Below are 12,053 nucleotides of genomic sequence, written 5' to 3'. Positions count from 1 at the left end.
TTAAAAGTCTTCTTACTGTTATTTATCGCTCATAAACATCCACTCTGCATACACAAATATATATACACATATACATATATATGAAACTCATTAGGAAATTTGTTTTTTACCCAACTTCTTTTGTGATTCTTTATCTCTATCTGCAGAAAATATGGTAGGAAAATATCTTGAACATATACTCAATCAATCATATATATGTATATATATTGTGTGTACACATATATAGATTGTATATACATAAGCTGCCACCGTTGAAGCCATGAATCCGTGTCACTTTAACGAACTGGCTATCGACGTTCATAATGACCCGGTAGCTTCAGGCGTTCATATATATGCATATATATATTTGATGCTGATAGATGTATTGATCGCTTCAACGCATGAAAGCCTAACGAAAGCACCATAGGTGATTACCGAGGGTCATTATTTACGACTTTTTTTTTTTAGTAAATTAATTATTCGGTATTTTAGATAATTAATTTTAAATACGCCATGTCATTAGAAAATATATGTGTATGTGTACATATGTATTTTTATTTAATTACTTTGGTATTCAAAATCATTTATTTTATGATTATGTAAATGAGGATTTGGTATTTAGCGAGTGCATAATTTTATCGAGTATTTATAAATGAAAATTCTTTCTCTCGTTTATTATGGAGTTTTAAATATTAAATTAATTATTTATTTTTTATCTGCTATTAAATTTAATGGAGTAATAAATTTTCGATTATTTAAAGTTTATAACTTTTATTAAATGTTAGTTATTAATAAAATACTTTTATTATAAAGTTTTAAAATTAAATGGTGAATTTTGTCTATATATATAAATATCTTAATGAAAGTTAACAATAAAGTTTTTTTCACTAATAGTTGGAAAGAGTGTATTATAATTTTATAATAGAAGCTGGTGAGATTGAAATTAAAAATCCATTTTACTCGCGTCACTACTAAGTGGACGGTAACATAAAATAAAAAAACAAAATGTACATTTTTCGTCAGAAACTTTTTTTTTTTTTCTTTTATCTACTCTTATTTTATTTTCTTTTACAAATCTACTCGTCGCGATGGTACTTGGCTCATCCCGGAAAAAGTTTTTCATCGTACGAAATAACGACTACCGGCACTTCTTTTTACTGGACTTTAAAAAATAAAATTATAATAAAAAAAAAAAAAAATGAAATGAGAATATAGAGAATGGAATTGTTCATACTCAAAGTAGATTGGTAAAGTTTAAGCAAAATGTTGTGCTGAAGACAGTGGAAATTATCTTGGATTGAATATAAATATAAAAGCTAAACTTTTTTTTTTTTTTCATAAAATTCAATAATTATTTTTTATCTCCGTAAATTAATTTATAACTTATAATTAAAAGATTGCTGAGTTATTTTATTTGCTTTCCACCCTCATCCTCATCACCCATGAGATAAAAAATATATATATAAATAAATCAGCGGCTATCAATCAACGCCAGTGTTTTAAGTATTTACAGAGAACTAAAGCGTAAATAGTAATACATATTTAATTCTGTATAATACTTTCGCACTTGCAACATGCTCCGACAAGTGCCGATAAGTTTGTGTACGACTTTGCACTCGGCTCCGCGAGAAAGATAGACTCGTTTCTTCGAATAAATAAAAGATAACGTAATAAAAATAATTAGACAGGCACCGGCGGTTAATTTAAAGAAATTATAGGATTTAATTACATGAAATTGTGAGTTGGGAAATTCGAATTGAAATATCTTTGGCAGACGTAAGCAAACAAATGGCGGCAAGAGAGAGAGAAAGAGAGAAAGAGGGCTGGTGAACACGAGAGATAGATGGTCCTGGAGGATGAGGAAGTGTAGGGCGGGTATATGGGATGCGTCTTGATAGCATTGCTGTGAACAAATATTTACGAGGGACCAACGGTGGGTTTAAGAGAAACGAGAGAGAAATTACTTAAGGAGGAAGACAGTCTCTCATTACCGATGGGTTTGTTGATGTTACGTCTCAGTCTCGGAGTCGTTATTTACTCGGTAATATGGACCACGACAACGACTCGCGTGGAATTATTAATGACACGGCTTGTTCGAGTGATGAACGACTGAGAGTTACTGTGTTCTAGTGTTACTCTGTCTATTTACGATTAGTCTATCTAAATTTCTTTTAACCATTTTCAATTGGATAATTGTTAATTAAGTTAACAACTTGGCAATTAAATACTTTTAGTAAACCATCAGCAGCTTTCACGGCCGCGGAAGGCACGACAAGCTTTTGGTTTTAGTTTGTCTTAAAGTTTTCGGCATTAGTACAATATTGTTAATTTATGCGCGAGTATAGTTACGGCTGGCAAATAGTGTTTAGTAAAGAGGAAAGAAGGGAATGGAGAAGAAACGAGTCAGTGGCGCCATAAAGTATAATAGAGAGCATGTTGGGAGGTGATAATGCCACGAATGTGTCTCGCTTGCTCATAGTTTCGCTGATGATGTGCGCTTTCAACTTGCTCTCGCTATGCTTGAGTCGACGAAGAATGTCGGCTGACTGGTGAGAACCAGAGGGAGTGTGTGCTCAAGCAAGTGGTGGCATCTGTGTTCAAGCGCCAAGTGTCTGATACGCCGAGAAATGAGCTCGCCGTAAACTTTTCGCAGAGAGTTACTATAAATTATTTATTTGAGGGATTATGGATTCTAATTCATAGGATGAATTAAATATGAGCCTCGATTGCTGATGACTCATGACTGATGACTAAGTTGGAGCTTAAATAGATGACATACATGAGGTTTTTTTTTTATTGTAATTTATGTAATTAAATTAATTTTTTTTTTGATTTGAGATGGTGATTGTTTTTTTTTTTTTGGTGTTTGTGGCAATGTAAAATGTCTTGGTCATTTGACACGTCGCCAGACTACCAGCCATTAATAATTAAATTCGTCAGATACAGAGAGTAGAGAGTGTTGTTTGTGGAAACGGGCCAATAGACCTAATGGTATAAAGCCACATGATTTTATAGAATTATATTATTTAAGAGTATAAATGAAAGAGTGAAAAATAAAATAGTAGGATGCTGGTATCGAGGATGGATGTGTAAGATGGAGTAGAGTGTGTCGTTCTATGCTGTGGATATCATGGTTCTGAGAGAGAGGATATTTCTAAGAAGGCGCATCGTCTCCTTTTCTCGAGTGGCCACGGCCTTGCTTGTGTTTTTGTGAGTGTGGGTGTGTGATATAGGAGAAAGATGAAAAAGAAGAAGCAGAAGTAAAGCAGCTCGACGGAGTATAAGTACAAGTAATGGAGATCGGTTATAAAGTGAAGATAGCGAGAGTGTGGGAAGGAAAAGCAAAGTGGCGAATGTCGTGTATGAATAAAAATCAGCATCGATGGAAAAAAAATGATGTAAATAAATGTAGATCGAGTTATAAGTGCGTTAGCGGGTGATCGCGGGTGTCTTGCTTGTAATCTTGGTGTCCGTCGAGATGTCGACTGAGAGACGGACTCGAGTCGTGTCACGTCCGTTCGTGCTTCGTGCCGTGGAACGGGATCGATAAGACTTGCAGGCAATCTAACTGCTGGAGACGATGAGCCAAGAGGACGACAAGATAGGAAGTTGAGAGCGAACCGACTATCCGATTGATCGATTGCTTATATTCGGATTTAAAATACTCGCACGGCGTACTGAGCGCACCGGATTTTCTAGTATCATTTTATTTATTCTCATTTCACGACTATCCTCTATCGACAGCAAACCAACCGTGAATTTGGTTGATGTTTGATCGAGGACTCACAATATATAAGACATCAGCGAAATAAAATAACAAGCTCCGATGATGATATAAACATAGCTGCTTCATTTTATTTAATATAACTCTTGCCGTGTACGCAGTCACCGATCGCGTCTGATAGATCTATCAGGCGTCAGATCTTTCGCTCCTTGCTGTTGATCTTCATGAATAAGCAACGCGTTCCCTCGCCAGCTCCCAGTCTAAGTACGAATGAACCGTCATGTCGATAAGAATAAAGTAGAGGAAGCCGAGGAAGGTGCCGTAGTGTGATCAGCCTATAATATAACTAGCACTACATTCAGCTCTCTTGGCTTCCTACACTTGGCAAGAGTACACCTCCCAGTGTTTGTGTAGTCAAGTGTACACGTACATGTACTTGCACATTTACCCGGCGCACGGGAGTTTCGCCGAGGCGGCAAGCAACCAGTGGCCACCGATCGCGAGGTTAATAGCCAGCGAAGCGGTCCAACGATCAATCGATCGATATCCCGACAATCTTCACGATACTCGAGTATTTTAAATTCCACGGAATAAATATTCGTGACTCATCGGAACTCTTATTGACGCCAAAGAACTTGAATCCTCGAATAGAGTAGATGTTTGTGTAGGATATTCGTGCGAATGAACGATAAATCCATTAATTCAAACAGCTTATACATAGATATAAATATATATACGTGTATATAATCATCTGGTTGTGCTGATCTGTTGCCGCGATCGTTTAGCCGGGAGCTTCCTGAATTCGAGGGATAGTAATAGCACTTATCATCACTATCTGCTCTACTCTATAATAATACTGTAATTAGTATTATTATGGATTAATACTCGGTTTTCTCACTGTCAACTATCTAACGAGTTTAATATCACACTAGATATGTAGTAGTCCATTTTGCATCAGAGTGTGGCTGTGACGCCGTCTGTATCAATTACGCGTGGAGTTGCTCAGTGGATGGATAGAAGAGGAGATGAGTAAAATAAAATAAGTTATGTTATGTTATGAGAAATAGTATTCATGGAATTTCGTAACGAGGCTCTGACAAACTCTCCTCCTATCTTATTCGGACGGTGATGTTGATGTAATGGGCGCTGGCAGTCTAAGAAGGCCTTTGGATCTTACGATCACGTTATAAGAAGGTACTGCGAAAATGTTAACCACTCTACGCCAGATAGTTCAAGTGATCTCGACTGTGTAGAATGTTATGTACTTGAAATATCTTATGTATGTATAATATAGAGAGCTGTACTACTGACTACTGGTGGATTACTTTCCACGTAAGTTTACTCGGTCGTATTCCTAAAGGAAAAATATACTCCCGTTTTTACTGTAGACTAGACTAAAGTTGCATCGATGTGTGATGCATTGAGACAGCCGAGGAGAAATACATCGGGGATCGTTTTGCGCTGAAAGTGAAACATCTATCGATATTATGAATTAAGAATAGAGCGCTCGCACAAACAGACTTGTGATTGAAATAAAAAATTTATAAGGCTATAGGAGAATAAAAATACTGTGAGGTATTGAATTTATGTGTGTGTGTGAGAGAGAGAGAGATAGAAAATCGAGATCGGATATTCGACAGTTGTGTGTTGGGAATAAGAAGTTAAATTGATAGAGCCCGCTGTGTGAGAAAGAGTAAGAAAAGTCTCTCACGAGTTACGGTGTATTTTACATATTTAAATTGGAAGTGTCGATTCCCTCGTTCACGAGATTGACAGCGCTAGTTTTTTCTCTTCTAGTAAAACCTTTTCTACTATACATGTATATATTATGTATATACATATATGAATAAGTATTTTTACTAACTTGTTTGGTTGTTGGTATTTGGCTTTTACTGATTGAGGAAATTGTATTTGACACTTTGTACCCAAATTTACAAAATAAAATTTTTTCAATGCTCTTTTGTCGTAGCGTCGGAAAAGTCGTGTTAGTTTTGATGTTCGTATTACAGAGTATAGCTTTAAAATTAAATATTTTTGAAATTAAATTGAGATGTGAGCCGCTGTCGACACAACTGTGGGTGATAAATATAAAATAAAAAGAAAATATACAGCCACCTGTCTGTTTCACCTGGTAGCGATGATGGTGTCAACCGGATGTACACATATACTCATCAATACACAATCTATATATCTATCTACGTATCTATAAATATATAAATTCAATATAAACGTAATCGAATTCATATTGTGAATAAAAAAAAAAGTTTTAAATATTATCGCGTTCCACGTGAGCAAGCATCAATATCAATTATGTAGGATATACAATATCGCACACATGCACATATTTATAGAGAGTATATTTTCAGTACTGCTGACGGTAGGTTTCTCTATAGATTAATATTATAGATCTAATGTATGTAAGCTTACCCACGGAGTTGGATTTAATTCTACAAGCTACGAGCTATCTTTAGTCGGTAGTTATATACACAATATATATATATACATATATATTCTATCTATACATCTATCTATCTATCTATCTGCATAAATTTCGATTAATTATTCGCGTATGGAGTCGCATATCGTCCGAATGAACGTAAAATAACCTGCCTCTGCCTCTATCTCCTGAATAATTTCCTCTCGTGTATTTTCCGTTTGCTTATGCGCCTCGGATAGGATCCAATCAGTAAATTCACAAAGAACCCCCGTAAAATTAAGTTAAAAAGCAAACTTTAGAGCTCGCGGGTAATCGATCGAGTGTGATATTGCTCATCTCGAATAAATTATCGTAAATCGATAGACTCGGAAGTGCATAAATCTCGATGAGACTTTAGGAAGTCTGTCATCGGGAGCTCAAAATTAAGAACAAGTACAGAGCACTAGAGCACTACTTCATCTCTTACACTTTGCTTTACTTAGGGAGATAAGTGAAGTCAAGTTGAGATATAATAGTGCAGCTGAGATAGTTAAACATTAGCTCAACTACACTACAGTCTTGATGACTGAACACTGCCGATGCTAGTAAAGTATTTGACAAAGTTTTACACCGGCAAGATAATCAACTAAGACCAAGTGCAGAATTAACATTTCTCAGACGCTGAATATGCTAAAGTGCTGATAGAGATTGTAAGAGTTGGATTATTATAGATAGTTGAGATTGCTGAACAAGTGTAACGAGAAACTATTGTTAGTGCTTGAAGATCATGACCACTTGACAAAACGTTTTAATTTTCTCGGGAAGGAACGGGACTCTATTTTATACGTCTGGAATAAGACCTCGCGGGCTTTACATTTTACGCAGATATATAGATATATCTTTTTACAGACGGTACCAGTACAGTCGGAGTATGAAAAGTAACTGAGAAAGAGTAAGAAAATCCATTTTGAGTTAAACTTCCAGAGTTCGCAAAGTCAAGAAGGACAATTATGTCTTGTTGAATAAGAGCTTCTGTAGCTAAAATATAACTTTACTATTACAAACTTTTTTTTGTCCATTGTATTATTTAACTTGCTCTCAGACATTGTGTAGTTAATTATTATTACGGTCGTTATTATTATTATTTTTTGCAGCATGTATTACCGATGTCTGAAGTTTGGGTAACGAGAATAATTACACAGAACAAAATGGATTTCTTGGCGCAAAAAATTTTTACTCGCCCGAAAAAGTTTTTACTTGACCCAAGGAATATGATACTGAAGTTAGCCGAGGTCTAATAATTTTTAGATTGTTTTTAAAACAATAAATTACAAAAAAAAAAACATTTGAAAAAATTGCACCTGTAGTTTTTTTAATTTTCTACATGTGCATATTTTTAGTTTTTTTGTAATTGATTTGTTGAAAAAAAAATCTGAAAATTAGTAAATGTCTGCTCGCTTCAGAATCACCAAGAAATATTTTTTTTCTGTGTACAAATACAAGAGAAATGAAAAAAAAATAATAAAAACTAACCTTTAGTGGAGACTGCCAAGAAAACAATTATCAGAATTAAAAGCTCCGATCGGAACTCCATTTTGCGTAATATCCAGAGCATTGTGTCTCGAAGGAATTGATAATGAGTAATCACAGAAACAGAACCAGATAAAATAAAATAAAAATAAAATAAATAATTAAATAAAACGGTTTATCACCAATACACAATCATCGTACTGACACTTATCTCTGCCGGGCACACTTATTAATATCTAATATTTTAAATTATCAAACACTATTTTACTACGCGATCACAACATACACGTACGATCTCCACTCCGAAGCTTCAAACAAGTCCACTTTTTTTCTTTTTTTTTATTATTATTTTATTTAAATAAAACTTCTCCAGGTTTTACTACTGACAATCTATTTTTTGCGGCAGACAACAATCCTACTGTACTCCCCACGATTAAATCGAACTGTTGTCAAGAGCTTTATATACCAGTTGAAATATATGACAAAACTAACATAAAACTTGTATGTACTCACATCTGAATATTTTAATCTAGTGTATGTTTATATATTTATATGATATTTTTTTCTTTAGATTTTTATTTCACTTCCATAAGATAAAGACAGTCCATTAAATTATTTAATACTCCATTATTAAATAGATTATACTTTATATCCACATTCACGATATATTTAGTTTAGTTTAATATAGATATATATATTTAATTAAATAACTACTGGTAATTATCTCTTAAAAAATAAAGAGACAACAAATAAACTCCAAAAATGTTTATCTCCATGGCAAATGTTTTTTCGTTTTTTTTTAAACACTAGAACTAAAATTTGTGTTGTTTTTAAGTATAATTGTACTTGTAAATATTGTTATTAAATTATGGTTTTAGGCGGTAGTAATTGTAGTGAACAACAATACGAGCACGATTTAAAGGAGAAGAACGACGACAGAGTACTCCTGTCGAGACGGCGGTCGTTTCGCGACTGCTGACGCTGAGATTCGGACGCGGCGCCACGCGCCCCGAAACAACGACTCGGGCGACTCCGTGAGCACTCGGTCGAGCCGATGATACAAATAAGCGCGCGTGCGCGTTTAAATGAACACGCGCGCCGGAGCGCTTATTTCCAAGGGTTGAGTGGCAGGATTACACTGGATGATATTATATGTATATATGTATATATGTATATAGGAAGTAAGGGATGGGTTTCCCTCTGTACTCTGTACTCTGTACTTCATACTCTATATTCTATATTCTGTGTACAATGGAGTGGAGGGCTGTCAGCCAGCATCAACAACGGATCGTTTCATATTTCGAACCCACTTTTTTACTCCGCTACTCGCTGATGCTCTGACGCTTTTTTTTATTTTACGAATCTCGAGTATCTAAATATTTTTAATCAGTTCTTTTAATACTCGATATTATTTACTGTTACAAATAAAATGAAAACAATTCTCATTGTAACAGAAAAATTATAAAACTTTTTTAAAGTTTCAATTTCACCATTTCTTAAAAAAAAATTAAAAATTTTTTTTTATTTTTAAATTCGCAATTCTCATGAGCAAAAAAAAATTTTACTAGATGCCTGGAAAATTTTTTTTTACTTCGTATATACAACCTGGGTAAAGTGCTCAAATTAATTTTCCGATAAGTTTAAAAATTTTTTAAAAATTACTTAAAGTGGCCCAATGGGTTCCATGTAATTTTGTTAAAAATCAAGATTAGACAGTAATAGTTGATTGTATTGGTATTGTTAGAGACAATCAGCCGCTACCGACACGAACGTATTTTCTCGTGACTAAAAATTATTATCATGCTTTAAATCCGCTGATCCGTGCACTATAAAATTGCACTGTAATAATCACGCCTTCAGCAAACTCACAACAGCAACATTTATATATTTGTATATATATTTACATCACATTATAACAAAACAAACTTTGATTTCTCATGAATAGATCACGTGATCCAGATCACGATTCACTCATAAAAAATAATATATCAATTGTCGTGCATTATTTAGAAATATAATTAATTGTTTAAAACTATCCAGAGCACACTCCCATACAAATATATAAATACATATCATCTAAAATATCTACATACAGAACCTCTAAAAACTAATGATAAAAAAATCAAGTAACCAGTTTTAGTAATCGCTCTGATCGATAATTTATAAATCATCGAGTTTAAATTGTAGCTCGCCGTCTAATCATGTCGATCGTGAGATCATTAATCGTCTCGGGCTTATACACAAGCAAACGTCGTCAGGAAATATCTTTTGACATTCGTTCGCACGCTAGCATTCATTATTTATCGAAACGTTAAATAAACCACTAAAATATCACACGAATATATTATTTAATGTATCATTAAAAACATCTATGGGTTTTAATGTTCTCTATCGTATTCTTTATCTCATTAGCCATTAATAAGTTTTCTTTTCACCTTCAATTCGGGTCTATTATTCCAAATGCCTTTTCATAGACGACTCAGAGTCAGGTTCAGGCTTTTGAAAGTTTGTTTGTCTGTTTTGTCTGCAAGGACCTTGAGTGTGAAGCTGCAGGTTGGATAAATTCCAGAAGGATTAATCGTCAACACTGGGTTTTAATTCTTTCTCAACGAAACCTAACTCTATCATTTATTTTCAGGTATATCAAGTATATATATGTATATATATAATAGACATGCGATGCTGAGTGATTATTAACAGTTTGGCTAAAGGGGTGAATAAATTTGAGTGTACACTAGACCATAGAGAAGAGACCAGTAGACCGCCCACCTAGAGAAAGAATTGGCTTTTATTTATTTACATCCGTTGGGCCAGTGATGTAATTTTCTATTTTTCCCCCAATCTCTCGAGTTTATAAACTGCTGCACCGCCTTTGATAATCGACAATGGCAATAAAATTTCTTAAAATATTGTATAAGAATAATAAATAAAATGAAATGAAATATTATGTATATTTATATATTTTATATACAAAAGAATAAAAATATAATAAAATAATATGAAAATGCGAGAAATTCGGTCCTTTATTTTGTTTTTTTTTATGTCAAAAAGTAAAACCAGTTGTACGACAATGACTATTAGTCTCACGTCATGGGGACCATCTGAGTTTTTATTTCTTCCTCACAAACACTGAGCACGCAACTTAAAAATAAAAGGTGTGTATTTTTTTTGTCCCTTGTATTCCAACTTACAACTCAAAACTTTCATATTCCATCTTCCGTATATTCTTACATGCTCTGTTACTAATGTAAGTTTTCGCTCCATTATAAAACGCAGTCATGCACCTATATGTACTATTCATGTACCTCTATATATATGTATATATATAATATATACATATTCAGCAAAGTCAAGGACCCATGACGAAATCACGATCCGAGTGGCAATAAAAGAGAATGAAGGGAGGTCCCCAAGGAGGGTGTGACTTAAAAAATTCTCTATAGACATAGATATATATATATATAAATAAATATATCAGCAGAGTATGTATAACACTATAAATACATAACACGCGTATAAAGTTTGAGAGCTCTGTGGAAAACACAATAAATAAACCAGGAGTGAAAAATATGGTGGTTTCTGGAGGCTGCGGTAGGCCCTTAAGTGGCCTGGCGCCCTTAGCTATTTTGCGACGGGATCCCATACATTTAAGTGCGCGTCAGAGTTACTCAAACCGTGCAGGAGTAGACGTAAAGTACCACAGAACTACATGTACATGTATACACTGTATGGAATAGCAAGTAAAGAACTTGACTTTCGTTCCATTTTATTTTATTTGGTTTATTAGAGTTTATCTTACTTTCCTGACCGTTTTTGGCAAATCCGTTCCATTAGTCAAGATCCCTCGGCGAGACATTATATAAAGCATGTAGTTTATCGCGAGAAGTGGTAGAACAAAACTGGCGTATGGATATTGAAGTGTTTCAATTAATAACGAATGGAGTATGAGTTGATTGAGTACAGGAATAGGTTATGGTGTCGGTAGTGCTTCTGTAAATTCTCGGTGGCATTTATATGTACCTATGTCGATAAAATACGGTGATATGAGATACGCGAGCGCTGGAAAGGTTTAACGTTACGATAATTCTAGCCGGCGAATCCCTTGAGGGTCAGAGGCATGCTGGACAAGAGCTAACTAACTACAAAAGGGTCGTGTCCGAAAGGGTCAAGCGTACTGGGTTCCAACCAACCCGTTCTACTTAAACATTTATCCTTTTTCTTTCATCTCTTTCGTACTAACTGGTTACTAAAATATTACATGCCTTTTTCTCTTTCTTCAAACTTGCTATTCTTTGTTCCGTCCTTGTTGTGCACCCACACTTATTACGGTGATAAGTGTTAAACGAACCTTGCTGATAGGGTGAATCTGAAATAGAACAGAAATATATATCACCCTAATGAATA

General features: G+C 34.5%; 1 protein-coding gene across 1 annotated transcript in view; it reads right to left on the bottom strand.

The window, feature by feature from the left end:
• LOC130678454 (protein sax-3) overlaps positions 1-8,610 on the bottom strand; it is a 209,138-nt gene extending 200,528 nt beyond the window's left edge. The window contains exon 1 of the mRNA XM_057485655.1: positions 7,653-8,610. Within this exon, the coding sequence (XP_057341638.1) occupies positions 7,653-7,734 (82 nt within the window). The 5' untranslated portion in view covers positions 7,735-8,610. The remainder of the gene's footprint in view (positions 1-7,652) is intronic.
• Positions 8,611-12,053: the final 3,443 nt, after the last annotated feature.

This window comes from Microplitis mediator, chromosome 2 (assembly GCF_029852145.1).
Source record: "Microplitis mediator isolate UGA2020A chromosome 2, iyMicMedi2.1, whole genome shotgun sequence".
In the NCBI taxonomy this organism is placed as follows: Eukaryota; Metazoa; Arthropoda; class Insecta; order Hymenoptera; family Braconidae; genus Microplitis; species Microplitis mediator.
The sequence above is the reverse complement of the archived record's forward strand: the minus strand, read 5'-3'. Positions and strand labels throughout refer to the sequence as shown.